This window comes from Quercus suber, unplaced genomic scaffold (assembly GCF_002906115.3).
Source record: "Quercus suber isolate HL8 unplaced genomic scaffold, Cork oak 2.0 scaffold_345, whole genome shotgun sequence".
In the NCBI taxonomy this organism is placed as follows: domain Eukaryota; kingdom Viridiplantae; phylum Streptophyta; class Magnoliopsida; order Fagales; family Fagaceae; genus Quercus; species Quercus suber.
In genome coordinates this window covers 120,113-140,753 of record NW_027069797.1, presented here as the reverse complement: position 1 = coordinate 140,753, position 20,641 = coordinate 120,113, and the positions used below count along the sequence as shown (strand labels likewise).

General features: G+C 32.7%; 2 protein-coding genes across 7 annotated transcripts; both read right to left on the bottom strand.

The window, feature by feature from the left end:
• Positions 1-3,016: 3,016 nt before the first annotated feature.
• Positions 3,017-7,431, bottom strand: LOC112020759 (amidase 1). Of its 6 annotated transcripts, none has more exons than XM_065759867.1 (10): positions 7,306-7,402; positions 7,105-7,153; positions 6,563-6,773; positions 6,048-6,191; positions 5,843-5,968; positions 5,169-5,351; positions 4,676-4,823; positions 4,374-4,542; positions 3,484-3,618; positions 3,017-3,361 (listed from the first exon to the last, which is right to left on the bottom strand). In XM_065759867.1, the coding sequence occupies exons 3-10, from the start codon at positions 6,576-6,578 to the stop codon at positions 3,206-3,208; spliced, it is 1,077 nt and encodes a 358-aa protein (XP_065615939.1). In that variant the 5' UTR covers positions 6,579-6,773; positions 7,105-7,153; positions 7,306-7,402; the 3' UTR covers positions 3,017-3,205. The 6 variants fall into 6 exon arrangements, 5 of the variants coding, with proteins under 5 accessions (XP_065615939.1, XP_065615940.1, XP_023909085.2 ...); XM_065759868.1 differs by having other exon boundaries at positions 6,563-6,715; XM_024053317.2 differs by lacking the exon at positions 7,105-7,153 and having other exon boundaries at positions 6,048-6,172; positions 6,563-6,715; positions 7,306-7,431.
• A 6,520-nt stretch (positions 7,432-13,951) lies between these two features.
• LOC112006913 (uncharacterized) lies at positions 13,952-18,897 on the bottom strand. Its single transcript, XM_024039227.2, has 3 exons — positions 18,743-18,897; positions 17,221-17,373; positions 13,952-14,464 (listed from the first exon to the last, which is right to left on the bottom strand). Exons 2-3 carry the CDS (start codon positions 17,366-17,368, stop codon positions 14,202-14,204), a joined length of 411 nt encoding a protein of 136 aa, XP_023894995.1. The 5' UTR covers positions 17,369-17,373; positions 18,743-18,897; the 3' UTR covers positions 13,952-14,201.
• Between the last annotated feature and the right edge of the window lie 1,744 nt (positions 18,898-20,641).

The following is a 20,641-nucleotide window of genomic DNA, read 5'->3' as shown; positions in this document are numbered from 1 at the left end:
ATAGAATATAAATTTAATTGTAAAAAAAAAAAATGAATTAGAGGATTCAAATTATAATTTTTTTTCTTTTTTGTTTTTGTTATTGTTTTTTCTTTTTAATTGCATATGAGAGAAAGAGAGAGAGAGAGAAGAGAGCATGTGCCTTTTCTATAGGTAGTCACCCTCATGTGGATCAGTGGATGTGAACATGAGAACCTAGAAGTATAGTAGATTCTAATTAATTCAATTGGTAAAGTTCATTGTTATCCAATAAGGTTTGAATCTCGTTTATACCAAAAATAAATTAGTATATTGACTTGATGATATAGAAAAAATAATCATGAAATTGACGTGATTGATAGGATCAAATCTCATATTAAAAAAAGAAAAAAGATTGCTATCAAAATTGTGGGAGGGGTAAGATTCAAACACAGTATAGTGCCCTGTGGGCCCAACCTGAGAAGCCCAAAGAGTGAGCGTTCCTTGGAAGGCTTTAAGCAAGCCACTTGGACCAAAAGACAAAATATTGAGGAATGAGGTAAAGACATGCAAGCAAAAAAGAAGGGAAATATCAAGGTAAGGTAGCCATCATTTCTGCATTTAATTCACTGCACCAACTCAACTGCCCACATTAATGGCAGAATAATTCCTAAACAGTGCCCTCACAGCTTACAGCACATTCTACTATCTCCAACAAATCCCTAATGGGACAAGTATCTAAAGAAAAATCAGTGGTTGTAATTCATATAGCTATATAAAGAAAGGCAAGTTCTATAGAACAGGGGAGACACAAAAAAGTTGAAAGAGAAATATACCCTATGTATCTATACTCTATAACTGAGACGAACTTTATATGAAATAGAGATCCTTGGACCAACCCAAGGAAGAGTTAATAATGAATCTTCTTCTTTCTTATAAATAATTTGTTGTTTTTCCATTAAGTTGAAATTAAACCATTAAAGCGTACAAAGACCTTGGAAACTCATTTTCTACAAATTAGTTGTATTGAACAATCTCATATTAACTCTCTATCCATTTGGAGTTGGTAATTGATTTTTCTTCACGTACAAAAATCAATCTACCTATGAGCCTATGACATCTAGCATAACAATTTGGGCACTATAATAATATAATACAATTGAAAATAAAATACTATAAATTAGAAATTAGGGTAGCTTTGTTGGAAAAATGGTTTATTAACCTCATGAACACTTTTCCAAAACCATTAAGGTTAATGAGAGATTGATTTTGTAAGTGTTTGCCCAAACGTTACGCTTATTTCAATGTTTGTTTGTGTGTACTTTAGTTAATTCCAAACCAATATATCTATTGGCTATTGCACTTTTTTGAACCAGTGCAAGCTTGTAACAATATTTCTATTCACTATTGCATTTTTTTCTTAACTAGTGTGAGTGTGTAACAATATGTCTATTCATTATTGCACCTATTCTGAACTGGTGTCAGAGAATTTTGTTCATTGTGCAAGGAGATTGTAGTGTTTTTTTCGGTATGTTGTTGATCATTGTAACTTGGGAAGCAAACGTCTGGGAGACTTAAAGCATTAATGAATAAATAGTGTGAGGAAGAAATCTAGCTTAAGGACATAATGTCAAATACTAGCCTTGATCAGTTTTGTATCAACCATTTTGCATTCATTTGGTCTGTAAGTTTTACTATATTTTCTCTTGTACATTCACACATAAATTTGTCTATATATTGATTTTTTTTTTTAATCTTGTTCACAAAATCACAAAAGTAAATTATTTGTGAAATAATTCTACAAGCTCTACTAAAGAGTTTCTAAAATTTTATCTATTTATTTTAAAAATAGTGAATTTGATTTTATTACATAATTAATACTAATTTAAATAGATACCAAAATTTTAATTATCAATGTTTTGTTTCAATCCAAAGTCTAAACAGGGTGTATCCTTCTATTGTGCTTAAACAAAAAATTCATTTAATCTAATAAAGTTCCCTAAAAATAAAGTTAATCTAATAAAGGACGGAATGTTTATAAGAAATAAGGTTAGATGATTCATGATTCAACTCCAGCACCCTAAAGATTCATGTTCCATTTGATTGGGTCGTGTTTTGCACAAGGTTGATAGGCGCTTGGGTTTCCTCCTTCTCCACCAATGTGGGTTTCCTTCCGTTATTTTTTAGAGGTCAAAAGCCCATCATATTTAGCAGTCCATCTTTGATCATATTCGTTTATTCAACTTTCAATGGAAGATGATTGAGGGAGTCTACCCTCTACAATACACACCTAGCTACCTTCTTGTTGACTATGGGCCTCATTATTGTGAACAATTTTTCATTCTGTTCTGTGAAACTAGGCCTAATGTTTTTCTTAAAATAAAAAGGAAAAAACAGTCAATGTGACTGTGAGTCCATACAACAAGAAATCACATGTTGCCCTTTATACTCAAAAGATGATGTTTGTGGCACATCAATCATCATCAACGTTTTCACTGTGCTTGCTTTTCCGGCTTGCCACTAGAGAAAACAAAAGGAAAAAAAAGGTAAAATTTGAGAATACTAATTTGTATTTTTCTTTCACTTTCTCTGCATAAGCAATAAACCAAAAAAACAAAAAAAAAGTGTATGTTGCTTCCTTTGATCGTTTGGAAGATGAAGATAACTCAAATCTAAGACCTTACTACTTTTTTAAGGTTGAGATAATATTAATTGAACTTTTCTTCTTCTACTCTTGGAAAAATAATGAAGCATAACTGATCTTGCAGATTCCCTTCTATACTAAAATGTGACTGTTTTATATTTACATAAACATGAGTTCGTTTTTAGATACATCGACAGCATACAAAGTCGTCATTCTGCTAGCCATGTTATGCAATAGCTCCTATCTTTTTGTCCAAGTTATACTATCCAATCTCCAATATTAAATGACAAATTTAGATAAGTAAATTGTTCCAAACCTTAATCTGTTATCCCAAAGGAATATATAGCACATTATTCTTGATTTTCTCAAAATGAAGATAAAACTGGAGAAAGTTCTGGCTACAAAGTCAATCCATTAAGTTGGAAATAACACAATATATTGATGATCAAGTAGTTATTAATTAGTTACATTTCAGCGTGACTTAGAGAATTAAATGTTTCAAGAAGAATTACCTCTGTGGCACAAAAGTGCAAGCATTTCCCATTTTTTTTAATCTTTGAGTAGGATATAAGATTTACAATAAAACGTAGGGACTGAAAGAATTCAGTAACCCTTTTTCTCAGCAATGCCAACCTCTTCTTGGAGAGTGTCATAAAGAATCTCAACGAAATTAAGCAGGAATCCATCTGAACCATGTTTCGCCAACAAGGAAATTGCCACAGGAAGATTATCATACATCCTCCCTAGTGGTATGCTCACCTGTAGATATGCAGAAACAAATTTATGTGGTTTTTCAAAGGTATTAAGATAAACAAGGAAAGCGTAAGATTGTCATGTATTACAAACACAGAGAGAGAGAGAGAGAGAGAGAGAGAGAGAACTTGGCAGAATCCAGATACGCCAGCAATTGACTGCAAGCTAGAAGCCTTGGCCCGAAAAGCTTCCAATGGAATTGGATCACTTTGTAGTTTTGGTGGAGGCCCGGGAACAGTGGGAATTGCCAGGACACCAAAATCCTGAATAATCTTCAGAAGTGTTACTCAAGCTAGTAGAGAAGTTGAATTCATATATTAGAGATGGTGGCACTTTCTTTTGCTGCAATAGGTTGCTTGTGAGAGCAAAGAGAAGCGAGATGCAGATACGGAAAACTATAATTCCTAAAGTTACTCAATTTTGAAATACAAACATGAGGTCATAACTGTATGCTACTCTCACTACCCTTACCACTTTTCAAAAATTTTAAACTCCATTCAGTACCTTTGGAAAGAAGATGATTACAACCATAGTGGAAAACAGAAATTAATATTGTTCTTGCAACGAACCAATATCTGTAATTTTTTAAAAACAATCTGTAATTCTTCAAGAAAAATATTACACTTGAAATAGGCAGGATATGCCATCTTTTTTTATATCAATAGCATGATAACAATTTTCCTTTGAATTCAAGAGAATATGATTGAGATGTGTGTATATGATAGAAGGAACAAATGTTTTAAGTGTAGAAATTCATTTTAAATGCATAGATATTATCTATGACTTTTTAGTGTCTCTTTTGCCTTAAGGGTGTTTCTCTTTATGGAAGATGAGGGTGTGTCCTATTAAGAGGCATACCAGCATGCATACAAGCACATAGTGCCATCTCATAGACAACCATTATCACATATTAAGCTTCAAACTTATTTTTTATAAAATTTAAATTGTGGGATCATGGGATCTCCATACAGCACAATCCTAGTTTTATGAAACATTCAGCGGACAAGAAAGAGAGTACCCCAAAAAGAGCATTCAGAGCAGCACGTAGTTCAGTCTTCACAGAGTGACAAACATCCAAATTTTCATCTGTTGCCCTAAGGGCTTCCCATACACGTTCTGATATTCCAGGACCTAAATCAGGTTTGACAGTACTAATCCACTCGCCATGGTTATTCTTGAATTCATACCTACGCTTTAAAAGATTAAGAATTTCAGGAACCACTGTTTATATAAGAACAATATTTTCATCTAAGTAAGTTCCACACCAACATCACAGTCATTCAAGTCATTTGAATTATATGAGCTAGTGACCATCTGCACCTTAAAAGCAACTGTACTGCACTTGCAAGAGCTGCCAAAGATGGTATATTATACTCTTGATCGAAGTTTCCCTTGATCATAAATTGTTTTAAACTTGGAACTTTTTCCTTGACATAGTCCCCAAGGACTGCATGCTTTACCAGATCACCTGCATTATATATAAAAATATGAAGTGACATCTCATATAGTGAAAAAAGGTATTTATCCAGATGTGTTTCATGCAGAATAACAATGAGATATTACTGCATGACATAGAATTAATGATGGGCGAGGCTTTCTCTTTTCACAGCATTTGAGAGGTATCTTTTGCAGCATGGCTAAGGAGACAGTCTAGTTAATTACCATCACTTTGAGGGGGATACTGCTTAAATTCACTATAGACAGTAAATTATAAGGAAGTAAAAATGGATTTATTTAGAATTTATATGATGTATGAATTCCTCCCATGTATAGAACTACACAAATAACAAATTTATGTGGTCAATGTACTAACCCCCAAATAACTTGTTCACTGATTTAAGAAGAGGTTCAGTAACTCGATCACTTGGAATGGTTGAAAGCTGGAAACAATCTTCAGCGATAATTATCTGAGAGGGTATGACAGGATCCACCTCAGGTAATTGCAGTAGTACTTGTCCAACTCTGTTCAAAATCATAGGATCTCTAGCAAACCATCCTGGATAAGAAATTGGTGTAGGAAAAAAAAATCTTTTCCATTAAAAGGACAAAAATAGAGCAGGAATTACTAATCACACTATTAAACAAAATAGCAGCGATTCACTGTTTTATCATGTAAAGAATAGCTGAAGATATGATTTGAGTACATCACTAAGCTTCTAGACAAACTACTACTGATAGCTTAAACTATATTATTCAAAAGTATTTGAGGTTATATGAATGCATGCATACACACAAACAGACACAAATTCTAAAGTAGGCACAGGATAATTTGCAAGAATGTAATACAAGAAAACTTTGGTCATGAGACATTGAGTAAAAATGCAAACACAAGTTCTTGTTGCATCGTTTTCTAAACTAATGTGCCAATGTCAACAATATCATTGCCATTTGGCATACTTTTCAGGTGTAGAGTTGAATTTTTTTTAGATATATCTAAATATTTAGTTAGAAATTTCAAATCAAGCCATCAAATACTTGGTTCCTTACCCACGCTATCAAAACTCTGTGCCATAGGAATTACTCCAGTTGTAGAAATGGCACCATGTGAAGGCCGAAAGCCAAGAATTCCACAATGTGATGCAGGTATTCTTACACTTCCTCCAGTGTCAGTTCCTATGATAGAGAGAACCTTTTGGTTAAATTTATTGAGGACAAGGAAAGAAACATAAAATTGTCCACAAAAGAAACTCACCTAAGGAGAAATCAACAAGCTTTGCACCTACTGCAACAGCAGATCCACTGGAAGATCCTCCAGGCACCCGATCAGGTGCACATGGATTTTTAGGTGTGCCATAATGTTTGTTTTCTCCATTCATACTGCCCAAACAATGTGGTCCTTCAATCATATGCCCAACAATTATGATGTGAATGTTCAAGGACATACCCCTTCTATTTTTTTAAAGATGAATAACTAAGTGAGAGGCCTCAAGTATTTAGGAAGCAATTAGAAACCGCATAGATACGTACCATGTGAAAAAAAAAATGTTTAGACTAGGGATATGCCATACATAAAGAAGTGGTTATAATCAAGAATTGAAATTGTCATTATTTCCCCAAATAATATTATTTTTACAGGAAATACAAACTCATATCTAATTACTATTATGAATCAACATAAATTTCTCTCACCCCACGCCTCCTCCCACATCCCCCCAAAAAAATGTTAATAGATGGTAATCAAGTTATTGATTTTTTTTTAATACTAACCTGTAGGCCATTTCATCCATGACAGTTTTACCAACACATGTTGCACCTCCCCTTAAGACAGCCAAAACGGCTGGAGCTGTTGATGTGGCAGCCGGATGAGTCCTTGCCCAGTCAGGATTTCCGAACCCAGTCACATATCCATCCACATCAAATCTGTTTCCAAATAAAAAACTTCAAGAAAAATCTAATACCCACAACACACCCACAAATTCTGCAAAACAACAAATAAAAATACCCAATTACTGATATTAATATCTGAAACTGATATCGACTGGGACTCACAAACACACATTAACACACAAATCTTCTAAACAACATAGATAATCACAAACAATAGCTGACATTCATGCATAGGCTTGCACACACACACACACACACACACACACACACTTGAAGAATATAGATACAAACACAAATACAAACGTAAAAACACACACAAAGACAGAAACTTTAAACTTCATTAGAGCATGGATTAAACCCAATAGTTAAATTCATAAAAAAAAATAAAAATAAAAATAAAAAAAATAAAAAAAGTATCTCACTCTGAATTTCATTATTTCACTGTACATGATTCTGCAAGCACCCAACACACTTCCAAAAAAAATGGAGAAAACCCAGTTGTTAAAATGATGAATCAGTCGAAAAGCAGAAGAAGAAAAAAGTACGAAAGCTTTGGATTTTTGGAGGATAAAGAAGAGAGATAGATAGTATAACTCTGAGCAAAGAGTGTAATTAGGACTGACATGTCTTTAACAGCAAAGGTGAGTGAATTCAAAGGAAGCTCATGGGGTGATGAGCTTTGTTGTAGAACGAACTTCTCCATGAAAGCTCCATAGTCTGTGTCTTTTGCCATGTCTGAGCTCTCTCTCTCTCTCATCTTTATGTCTAAAAATAGAGAAATTTAATGTTGGTCTGTAATTTTTACGAACGGCGTCGTTTTCAGTCCATAAAATTTTTAGTTGATTTCTTTTTTTATAGAAATAAAATTTTTAATTGTTATCTATATCTATAAGACTATATCTTTTCCCACTCCCTGTGTGTTAGTCTCTTTTTTTTATTAAAAAAAAAAAGACTATATCTTTAAATATTTATATATTTTAATTGGATCCTCAATTTTACACGTGTCCTATTTTAATTTTTAATGTTGTGCCAAGTGAATTGTTGAGCATAAAAATCGAAGAGTCTAAATCTAATTATATTCTAAATTGGATTTCAATTGGAATCCAATTTTTCGCCACATGTCCATCTAATTTTTTTTTTTTTTTTTTTTGTAACAAGTGAATTATTAGGAGCAAAAACTGAAAAGTTTAAAACCAATTAAATTCTAAATCATATGTGTGTGTCTATATATATATATATATATGAGAAATCATTACATACTTTAGAAATGTGTGGTTTAAAAAAGTGTAAACTAATACCATGAATAATTTGAATCTCCTCTAAAAATTTTAATTGTATCTGTGCATATGCATGGGGCTACACACTAGTTTATATATATATATATATATTAATAGCCAAAGTTAAGAAAATCTAATTAGATTTAAAATTGGAATTCAATTAGAATATAATTTTGTGCCAAATGTATCATCTAATCTAAGTTTTTAAATTTTTGTGTCAAGTGAGTTAATTTAGTGTAAATATTGGATTTCAATTATGGTTTAATTTTGCACCATGTGTCCTATTCACTAAAATTTTTTAAATTTTTTGTGTCAAATGAATTAATTTAGTGTAGAAAATGAGGAATTCAATATAAATAAACCATTAAAAAAAATAAAAAATAAAAAATAAAAAAAAACCTAATCATATAACTAACTCTATATATTAAATTAGAGGAAGAGAAAGTTTGAATGATTTAATATTTATGATACATTTTTTTTGTGTAACTAAAAATAATTCAAATTTATAAGTCATTTATGTAACATACATACATACATACATACATACATATATAAATATATATATATATATATATATAACCAAAGCTTAGAGGAAATTCAATTATGATTATAATTGAATTTTGCTTTTGTTTGTTTTCCATACAAATTAAATTTTTTAGATTTTTGCTATTGAGATAGATATGTTTGAATTTTCATTTTTTTTAAAGTAATGCAATAAGACCTCGTCATGTTCATCCTTACTAACATTCTATACAAAAAATGAAATCTTTTTAATGGTTTGGATTTTTTTCAATCACCTTAACGAAGAAGGTGGACTTCAACCAAGTTAGCTCTTCTTATGAAGTGACTATGGAGAAATCCAAACGAAAAGAAAAGTCCATGGTGTCATATTTGGTTGCTAAGTACCTCTCTCATGGCAAAAATAAATGGACCAACCCACATCTAAAATATCCTGCATCTAGAAAGGTATTATTTGGTATAGATAGATTTTCAAGGAAAACTTCGGTTAGACTTTGATTGGGAAATGGTAAGCATCCAAAGACTTTTGTAATGATGTTTTTGTAATTTTTTTTCTCTGAACTAATGGGTATATATTTTTTTTTTTTTAATTTTTTTCTATTCAGATATTTTGTATGCGAAGATTGTGGATGTAACAAACTTTAATTGAGTTGAGTGATCCCATGCACCTATCTCAATTCAATTTAGAAGATATTATTAGATCAATTTATTCTTTTATTTTGTATTGTATTTAGTAGAATTTCACGGAGAGTAATTATGAATTGATATTGTATATGTGTAGACACCTCATTTTGTAAGCGTTAATAAATTTGGGTTCCCGACCCCAATGATGAGCTTGACATATGTCAACTAAGGGTAATTAAAGAGTTCACAATAATTTGGAAGTAATCACAACTCAAAAGTGCTCAAATTGCTTTGAAATCGACATTGAAAAATATCATTTTCTCACTATTTTGACCATAACTTTTGATTCACAAAGAATATTTGAGTGAAATTTATTTAATTGGAAAGAAGATATTCTGAGCTTCAATTTGAATACCAATTTTGTCAAATTTAGATTTCTATTGTGTGAGTTATAACCGTTTGAAGTCGGGCCATCAAAGCTGTCAAGAATTAGGGTATGCGTACGCATGAATCAAGCATGCGTGCGCACACCCGAAAGATGCGTATGCACACTCATTTTCTGGGTAGTGGAACTTCATTTTTAAGGGCTCAAAACATCATTTTTTTGATATGGATCGGCCCCTAGACCCTTGAAACATCTAAAAAGCCTAAAAAACCCTAATTTTAACTTATAAATACTCACCTTATGTCTCCATTCAAAACCCTAGCTAGAGAGAGTTTATATTTTGCCTCCATCTTCTCTAAAACCATAGTTCTCTTTTCTAAAACTCATGCACAGCACCTTAGCACATTTCTTTTACAGATTCAAAACCTCTCTTTAGTTAGTTTTAAGACAGAAACTTCTCAAAACCTTTTTCAATTAAACTTAGTTCTTGAGTTGTGATTACTAAGTTCTATTGTGTTCTTTGATTATTCTTATTCTCTCAATCTAATCTTAGTATTGTAGGCACCGAGGGGTTGGTTAAACAATCTCAATTCTATGATTCAAAAGCAAGGTGAGTCTCTTTCCCATGATTTCTCACTTTGTTACATAGGATTCACATGGTTCTTTGTTTGATGTTATCTTAAGTATTTGTATCATATTTTATTGATGTTATGATCTTTTTATCCATGTTTTAATTTGATTTTAGGTTGTTTATAATTTTTTTTGGTTGTTCTTGTTTTATTATTTTAGTTTCATGTAAAGTTTAACATGTTTATTTATTTGATGTAGTCTACTATACTTATCGATTTGTTTCTTGATTATTTTTTTATGTTGATACTTTGTGTTATTTATTTTATGTTAGTTTAGTTTTTAGGGTTTCTAACATGCTTGTTTGATTTCTATGTTTATATCTTTGTTTGATTAAATCAACAAAGATGTGATTTTTCGGATCTGTGTTAAAGGATGTGTACGCATCATTGAGTATGTGTGCGCATAGTTTTGACCATGCGTACGCATAGTTGAGTATGCATATGCACCCCAGACCTAGATTAGAGAAGAATCTTGTTTTTATTATTTTAATCATTTTTCACATGTTCTTTGATTCTGCTTGACTCTGTTTAGGTTAATATACTGTGTTTAATTATTTTCCATGTTTATTTTGGTATTTTTGCCATGTATGGTTTATTTGTGATATTTTTCCTTTTGTGTTTTATTTAATTGCCTACTTTCCATGTTTAATTTATTTTGTTTGATTATATTTTATTTGTTTCCTTTTATATTGTGATGTGAACTTTAACATGTTGTGTATGTTATTTTATTTAAGAGCATGATTTTTGTTTAGGTTAAGGATTAGAGATCTTTTAGTAACTTATTTATCTAAATATGGTCTAGCAACACATAATGGAGGCCGGCTTAAAAGCTGGGTGGTTTTGGGTGCTTAACACATTCCCAAGCCATACCCAAATTTTGGACCCATAATCTGATATGCAAACCTATGCATATAAGGATGTGGCCCAAAAAGGCCCAATATGGTCCCTAAACCTAATCTAGGTGGTGACTCAATTTTTCACCCTTTACACGATCCACTCCAAGGCTGAGGTGTACTTCCTTATGCCCACAATGGCGACTCCACTAGGGATAGAGATGAAGTTTAACTCCAACATGTTGTTAGGCCATAATTAAAGAAAGATTTTATTAATTGAGCCCAATCCTGTTTTATTTTGTTTTTCACACACATGCACTCTGTGCCCATGTAACATTGGTTGGAGATAAGTGGGAAAGTGGAAGCTCCATTCGGCCCAAGACTTTCCGAAGTTCATCCCACCAACTCACAATCCGTGTCATTGCTTATGATGGGCTTTGAGTATGTTTACGGTTTGCCACTAATCCATTATGGTCTATTTAGGCCCAATGTTAGAATAATGGCCTACCTAGTTGTGAGTGATTTACTAATTTATTCCGTTAGCTTTAAGGAGTTTACCCACACGTAGATGAGCTTAAGACCCAAACATGTAGATTTACCCAATTGTGTGTGCATGTGTGTGCTTTGTTTGAATTGTTTGTTGGGCTAGAAAGATGGGTCAATCTCTTAAAAAAAAAGGTCTTTTAAGTTTTCAAAAAACCAAAATTTTTTTTTTGAAAGTTTTCAAGTTCTTTTTATAAATAAATTTTTTAAGAAAAAAAGTGTGAAATTAAAAAAAAAAAATCAAATAAATTTTTTTTTTTTTTTTTAAATGTGAGTTTTCAGTTAGTTATATATATATATATATATATATGAGTTGGGTTTAAGTTGCACATGGTAACTCTAAGCAATGTTACACCGCTCAATATTTTTTAATTGGATGCGAATATTGACAAATCCACCGTTAGATTACATTATCTTCATATATTCTTCATGCTTGCAAAATTTTGAGATGATCAAAGATTAATAGTCATGTCATCAATCAATTGTTAAATTTCAATTTTTTGTAGTTGAAGATAATGCATAAAAAATGAGCTTATAGATCAAATGGTAAATAGCATCTGATTGATATGAAAATTGGCATGCATGTTAAGAACATATAGAACATGTAATTCAACGGTTGGATTTTCAAAATATTAATTCAATAACAAGTTATTGAGTGGTAACATTACTTAGAGTTACACTAGGTGTAACTTGAACCTAACCCTTATATATATATATATAAATTCCAATTTTTTTTTTTTAAAGAGTAAGTTTCTTTTAAATAATTTTTTTCAAGAAAGAGTTCTCTTTCAAGATAACAATTTTCCAAAAAAAAAAAAAAAGTGAGTTTTTAGTGAGATTTTTTATATAAATTCCTAAAAATGTTTTTTTTAAAAGTGAGTTTTTGTTAATAATTTTTTTTCTAAAAAAAAAAATTGAATTGAGTTTTAAGAAAGGGTTTCTTTCAAAATAAAACTTTTCCAAAAAAAAAAAAAATATATATATATATAATATATATCTTTTGAGTTTTTCTTTTGTAATAAAAATTTTCAAAGGTTAGCCTATTCTAGTAGCCCATTTTTGTTTATGTTTTGAGTCTTTCCTTTCTTGTGTCTTGGGTTAGCCCATTCGTGTTATATTATTTTGTCTTGGATTTAGTCCCATCTTGTCTTGTCTTGGGCCTTAGGCCCATCCTTCTTTTGTCTAGGGCATTAAGCCCATCCTGTGTCGTCTTAGGACTTAGGCCTATTCTTTCTCTTGTCTTGGCTTGAGGCCCATCCTCGTCTTGTTTAGGGGCATTAAGCCCACCTTTTTGTGTCTTGGGCCTTAGGCCCACATTTGCCTTGTCTAGGGGCCATAGACCCATCCTTGTTCTTGTCTAGGCTTTGAGTTTTCCTGTTATTTGTTTTAGAGCTTTAGGCTCGTGTTGTGTTGTCTAGGGTTGTTACCTTATCTGTCCTTTGTTGGGCCCTAGGTCCATTCTAGTTTGTCTAGGGGCATGAGGCTCATGTCTTGTCAAGATTTGTTATCTTTTAGTGTCTTCAAGCTTCATTCTTTTGTGTCTTATTTTCTTGGGTCTTGTCTAAACTTTTTGGTCTCATTCTAGGGGCATGGTTAAGTGGTAATTGAATATAAATTAATTATTGGTGATCTTAATGAAATATCTCTCTTAAGGATAAGTCTCTTATAGGTGACCCATCATTGCTCCTAAAAGGGGTATTGCACAACCCTCTTGGTCTCGAACTTCTGATAATCGCCTTATAAGAACTAATCTTACTTCTATTGACCAAATGACATCAAGTGACTAAGATATTTTGAAGAAGATGGAAGAAATGATGACAAGGATGACTACTCCTATCATTGAGAGGCTTCGCTATCTTGAGGTGCTCAAGGAAAGAAGAAAAAGGTAGTGCAAAAACCTCAAAATGAAGACTCTATCTTTATGATTGTTTTGTGGAAAAAGAGGTTGCGATCAACAAGGAACCTAAGAAGAAAGAACAGTCAAAGGAAACCAAAGAGATTTCTATCTTTATCTCAAAAAGGAAACCAAAGAGATGTCACAAGAAATTGAGAAGATGAAAGGTATGCTTAAGAGGTCCTAAGGTATGGAGGACTACACCGTGATTCTTGATACCCAAACTCTTAGTGATGTAGCCCTTGGTAAGACCTAGAGGCTTCATGGCAAGAACATATTGCTTCAAATGATTCTTAGGATTCCCAGATCCATCAAAAGAATCCATCTTTGGCGTCTTGAACTTTTTGGGGGGGGGGGAGTTGGACATCGGGAAATGGACACAATCAGTCAATATCAAGCATGTAGTCCTCCATACCTTGGGACCTCTTAAACATTCCTTTCATCTTCTCAATTTCAATTTTTTTTCTCTTTTTTTTTTTTAATCAGAGAATTCTAAATTCTAATTGTTTAACTGACATGGTTTAGGAATATTTATAACTAGTGGGAAACCTGGTGTAGGAACAGATGACAGTCAAGCACTAAATAGCATTAAGATAGTTATAACTTATATGTACGAGTTTTTCTTGCAAATGCAAATTTCAGAGCAACTTTTAATCAAGTTCCAGAACAGAAAGGAGCCACCAAACGAAAAATCATCAGCTATATAGCACAATATGACCAAATAAAACACAAATACTGTGGACAAGAACACCTTGTATACAAATAGCATTGACATAAAAGGTTGATCCTTCTTCATACTCATAAACTTGCCTGAATCATCCTGGACCAACTTTAGGAATGTCATAATGCTCACTCATGTTTGCAAGATACTGGTTGAAATCCTGAATCCTGTCACGGTGAGATTTATTAGCTACCTTAGCCAATCTATGAACATCAATTTGATCCCTCTGTTCAATATATCGCTTTTCTGCAGGAGTGAGATGATCGTCACAATGAACAGTCTTCCCATCGCCACTCATTTTTTTGGCATCATCTACATCTTCCTCGTTAGGATCAGTGGATAGCTCTGCACTTCCACCTGCACCAGTTGATAAGAAAAATGAACGACAAATATACGGTCATGATGTTCAACAATTAGGATGGAATGTAGAAAAGATCTGGACCAAACAAAATGGTTATAGTGTTCAAACAATCTCCGGATTTTACAGCAGCCTCTACGCCATTCTTTTTCCTCTGTCTTCTTTAGAGTTTAGACTACATATATAGTCCAATTCATAGCAAATTTTAGTATCTTCAATCAAATCAAGTTAACAGTGAGAGTTTCCAGATCTCAGAACAAGCCAGGAACGACCTTTCTTGGAAATATATAGAAATCAAAATTGCAGCAAATTTCAAGTCTGCCATTTTGAAGACTTCATTGCAGCAATACCAAGTAGTTGACCACTACCATTACCATGTACAAAGTACAAAGAAAGCTACTTTCAGCACCAGAACCAGAGGTAGTAACTGAGCACATGGTTATCTATGGTTGTAGAGTTTAAATCCTTGTAATCAAGGTCGTGACTAAGATTTACTGTAACTGGCTTTTTATCCAGCCCATTAAAAATGAACACCACATTGGTCTAATTTTATAGTTCCAATAATCTGGTTCCACGTGCTACTAGATGAATAGAATGGGCCAATGCCACTTAGCAATAGAACTATATGCCCATGCTACAATATGACTGAATTTGTGGGACTATCTTTGCTAAAATGATACATTTAACAGTTCTCCCATTCTATTAATAGCATAATTAGCATCAAATCCAATTACAGGAACTTCAGGTCACCAAACTCATTCTTCCAGTTATGATAACAAGTAACAAAGTGCATTTTATATAAAGGCAAAAATGCAAAACTGACCCTCTAACTTTTAACTTTTGTCATGTCAGTCCTTTAACGTTCAGTTTTGTCATTTCAGTCCTCTAAGTTTCAATTTTTGTCAATGTAGTATTCTGTTAGGTCTCAGTTACTGCTGCCGTTAAGTTTGGCCATTTTTTTAAAAAAATAATTTTTGTAATTAAAAGAAAAGAAAAAAAAAAGCTGAAAAGAAAAAGAAAAAAAAGAAAACATGGAAGGTCCCCCCCTTTAGTCTTCATCCTCAGCCTCCTGCCTCCCCGTTCTCTGCTCTCTCTCTCTCTCCGTAGCATACCAAAAATACACATGACCAAAACCGAGTAAACTTTAACCCTGATAAAACTTAACCCGGCTCTAATTAAACCCATGTCAAAATAATATCCTCACTCCTCAGCCAAAAAGCCCTGAACAGCTTCCAAAGCTTCTTGAATCCAGCCTCTCACATCGGCCACCACTGGCGGGGTTTTTTCTGGCTGGACTATGGATGGTTTTGGGCTGGGTCTAGGTTAGGCAAAAAAACTGCAGTTGGTTTTTTTTTTTTTTTTTGGTTGGGTCTAGGTTTTTTTTTAAAGATGGGTCGGTTAGGATCATCTTCACAAGCTAAAGAAGGTGGGTAACTCAAATGGAGCTGTATTAGGTTACCTTCTGCGAGCATGGGTCGATGGGCTTGCTGGTGCTGTGCCAGATCGCGACCATCGATGGGATTGCGACTCTCTTTGGTGTGGTGTTTGCTTTGGGTTTGTTTGTGCATTATGGGTTGGTTTGTTGAAATATTGAGGTTTGGTGGTTGTTTGTGTTAAAGCATAATACATATATGATGGTGGATTTGAGAGAGAGAGAGAGAGATTTTTCCATTTTCCAGTTTTGATTTCAGGGGAAGGGGAACAACGTCGTTCCCCTTACATTTTTTTTTTTTACAGTTTTTTTTTTTAATTTTCTTTTAATTACGAAAAAAATTTTATAAAAAAAAAAAAAAAGGCCAAACTTAACGGGAGGAGTAACTGATACCTAACAGAATACTACATTGACAAAACTTGAAACTTAAAGAACTGAAATGACAAAACTCAAAGTTAGAAAACTGAAATGACAAAAGCTAAAAGTTAAAGGGTCAGTTTTGCATTTTTGCCTTATATAAATATTGGTCCAACAATAATCTATACTAATAACATGCAGCAAAACCTATATGCACTATTCATATATAGCTAACTAGCAATTACTCATGTAAATATACCAATCAAAAAATAAATTTAATCATGTAAATCTGTTTGCTTTTAATATTCAAACTATCACATTTACTTATTTTTACATTTGTAACTATTAATTATTAAATTTTCTTTTAGGTACATTTTTCCTTCAATTTTTCCATCTTCATACAAGCATCACTCAGGGTTTCTAGTGTATTAAACAAGAAAGATTAGAGCACCCCCACCACTACAAATAAATGGAATAGAGAGTTAAAATCATAGACTATTCTCATGCAAATGGTAGGAATCAAATATAGAATCATGATCAAGGTCAGCATATCGAGAAGTCTGTTCAATATTACCATAGTGAATCAAAAGCCTGGCACCTACAATTTCCAAAGATTTTTCACACAATCATCAAAGGCAAAATGAACGGAATCCCACTCTCTTGCTACACATGCACCTGATGGGTCTTGAATCCACAACCTCACCCTCCACCTTGCTCTTAGAAGGGAAGGAAGTGGTAATTGAGCCAGAGCTTATTCTCAAAAGGAATCCCAGTCTCTAAATAAAATATTTTCTCAATTTGTCATTACTTATCTTAAGCACAGAAACACATTTAGAGTGAATTAAAGATAATAATGGAAAGTTATTATCTTAAAAACTATGACAATAGGTACATGCATTAAGACTGAAATGAGTTAAAGAGCTTCATTAAACGATTCCATGCCTTAATTGGAGATGAACAACCAACCTGCTGGAAGTTCATTTTCTGTAACCTCTGAAATTTGATCCTGACGTTTCTTATTTTTCTTTTTCTTCTTCACCCCACCAGCCTTGACATCCAGGGCTTTTCCCTTAAGCTTCAACTTACCCCCAACAACATTCTCATAACCTGACATCTTCCCTGTCAAGAAATTTAAGAGCATAAAAAGTCATGTCATGGATTTAAAACTTGAAAATGTAATAAATGTGTACATATTTGAAAAGGATGAGGGTAAAAAATGTAAGTTCAGTGCAGAAAGTTAGAACCAACCAGATCAATGGCCATAAACAGTCCCAACTACTTAAGAATCAACCAAGACTATTTGTATTGTGTCAAATTTTGGAAACACAATCCTCAATTTCACAATATAACCTATTATAATGCTGCTTACTACAGAACATAAAATAATTACAGTAGGCTTATACATACACACACACACATACACACATGAATATTGCTTTTCTTATACTCTACTTGAATATGGGTAAAAGATCCATTTACATGCATCATCCAAGGAAAAGCAAATTCTTTTCATTCAAATTTTTTTTTTCCTCATAATGAAATATAACAAATTTCACCAGATCACATTCAAATAAATTGATCATTTTAAAAGCACAAAACCAGTTATCTCCCAATTGCCTTCCCTTGAAGAAGACGAACAACTACAACAAAGAGAACAACTCACAGGAGAAAAAAATAAGCTTAAAAAGAAAGCTTTGATTGGGTTTTCACTTAGCATAACTAATTTGTGACTTAAATATTCTACTATACTTGAATAGCATTGAAATGTAGTATAAAGCATCCTGCTCCTACAATGTTATATCACAACAAAGTTAATAAGTTATTATAAACAAATTACAATACTCTAACCCTCGCTCGCCCCAAGCTCAATTGTAAAGATATGTACTTCATCCCATCTCCCATAAACTTATTGTAAAAACCAAACAACAATAATCTGCTACATACATTTGGTAATTGATAATCCCAAACTCAAACACATATATATTTGATAATTCAATTGTTGCAACAAGTGAGGAGGAGGGGGATTTGAAGCCCACTTCTCCTCATGAAGGAGATTAGGCAATGCTATTGAGCTATACACACACGCATATATATAATTTCCATAGAAATATACACACCCAGTTGAATGAAATACTCAAAAAACTACATATAAGTGTTAATTTACATAGATAAACTAAAACCCAGATGAAAGAAATACTCAAAAACTGTAATATGTGTTAATTTACATAGATACATAAAAACCCAGATGAAAGAAATACTCAAAAACTCTGTAATATGTGTGAATTTACATAGATACATAAAAACCCAGATGAAAGACACTCAAAAACTGTAATATCGAGCTTCATAATCAATAACAAACCAAAGTAGCCACAATGTCAAAACCTTTGTTTGAAACAAACACACACACGCATAAAAAGAATAACAGTGAACGAGAATAAACATAAATAGAATGAAAAATTAGAACATGAAACTCCTAAAATCTTTGTACCTTTAAAACACAACCAGCTACTAACTAGTCTTGCTTGCCTCGCTCGCTTGCGAATCCAAGATTCGGTCTTTGGGTTTGGTTGGATTCGTTTTCTAAATAGGAAGGGAAACTTGTAGATCGGGTCAAGTTTATCCGACCGGGACTTGGAGCTTGTTTATTTTGAGTCCGACTCTAATTCTGAGTAAATAAGTTCTGTTATTTATTTAATTATTATTATTATTTGATAAATTATTATTATTTTTATTTGATAAGGAGCACAGTGAATTTGGTTTGGAAAACCTCTCATATTATATATATAAATTTAGGGAAAAAAATAATGGAGAATTGATGATAGATTTAAAAAATAATTGTTATCTTCTGAAAAAAAATAAATTGTTAATGTATATTACTTTATATGAATTTAACAACACACGATAAATTTGAGTTTTGAGGATTTTTCTGTAATAGAAATATTTGTGAAATTATGGATTTTATACATGATCATTTCAAATCAACATATTAGTAAAGGAATTTTGTTAATGAATGCCCTCAAGCAGTGGTTAAGATGTACTTTATATTTTATTAAATTTTTAAATATTTTTCAAAAATAAATTTAAATTATACATATACATCCCAAAAAAAAAAAAAAAACACACACACACACACAATGACAATGAATTTGTGTGTATAAGCCAATGAATTATTAACAAGTGTATTTTTTTTTAAAAATGTGTATTACTACTCATTATTGGCGCAATTATGACTTCTAGGCCTAACTTAACTTGGTGCAACCATTTGGTGTATCACCAACTTCTAAGTCAAAATTTTGTTATATAATAGTTTATATATAGTATATATAGATTTTTTTAAAATTATATTTTTATTTAATAAAAAAAAGGTGTGATACTACAAAATAATTAGAAATGTAAATAATTTATTAAAAAAATTGTCTATTAAAAAAAGGTGTGATACTACAAAAAATTGTTTATTAAATAATTTTAGAGACTTTCTCATGCACAAATTTTTCAACAATCATGGGACATTATGGGCTTAGATCTAGCTAAATTTATCCAAACCATTTTTATTACTGCTAGAATTAATCTGGTCTTAATTCCAAAAGTTAACCCAGAAACTGTGCACCAACTGCTTAGTATTAGCTTGTGCAATCCGCTGTACTAATTGCTCCAAAAAATTCTTGTTTTGCATCTAAGAAAATTTCTTCCAATCATTGTCCAAGAAACGATTTATCTTATTTAGAGGAAACAAGGACAAAATGAGGCCGAATACTCTTCTCTTAGAATGAGCATAGGCACACCTAAAACAAGGCGTCGCACCCTTGTCCCAAATGGCACCCACCACCCCAAGGATACACTAAGCTCAACGTTGATGCAGCCATTGCAAACCACAGCTATGCTCTAGCAATGATAGCCAGGGATGAACAAGGCCGAGTCATTAAGCTATGGACCAGAATTCTTCCTCATTGCTCCCCCATCCAAGCCGAAGCTCACTCCATCCTTTGGGCAGTCCAACTCGCTCAAGCTGAAAAATTGAGTCATGTCATTTTTGAAGGTGACGCAAAAAACCGCCTTGATCCACTCTCCTCCACCCTATACACTCCTGACTGGACCATTAGCAATATCATCAATATCATCTTAAGTTTTAAAGAGTCTTTTATTAGTTGTAGTTTTTGTTGGGTCAAAAGAGTTTGTAACAACGCTGCTCATACAACTGCCAAACTCTCCCTTAATTCTCTGTGAGTCCTTTTGTTCTTTTGTTTCAATAAACTCAGTCTTCCATTGGTCTTAAGGACCGCCTGTGAGGTTGGCTGTAGTGCTATGTAGTTTACCTTTCTTTGAATAATATTGAAGATTATCAAAAAAAAAAGGACAAAAGGGCCTCATAGCTGCCAAAATACTTGGA

Bases quoted from the DNA above. Each gene is read 5' to 3' on its own strand.
- LOC112020759 (XM_024053317.2), bottom strand. From the start codon at position 7,415: ATGGCAAAAGACACAGACTATGGAGCTTTCATGGAGAAGTTCGTTCTA. The intron at 6,716-7,305 runs GTCAGTCCTAAT...ATTTGGAAACAG, and splicing joins ACCTTTGCTGTTAAAGACAT to ATTTGATGTGGATGGATATG. The intron at 5,352-5,842 runs GTAAGGAACCAA...TTTCTTATCCAG, and splicing joins ACAGAGTTTTGATAGCGTGG to GATGGTTTGCTAGAGATCCT.
- LOC112006913 (XM_024039227.2), bottom strand. From the start codon at position 17,368: ATGTCAGGTTATGAGAATGTTGTTGGGGGTAAGTTGAAGCTTAAGGGA. The intron at 14,465-17,220 runs GTTGGTTGTTCA...CAACTGGTGCAG, and splicing joins AGAAAATGAACTTCCAGCAG to GTGGAAGTGCAGAGCTATCC.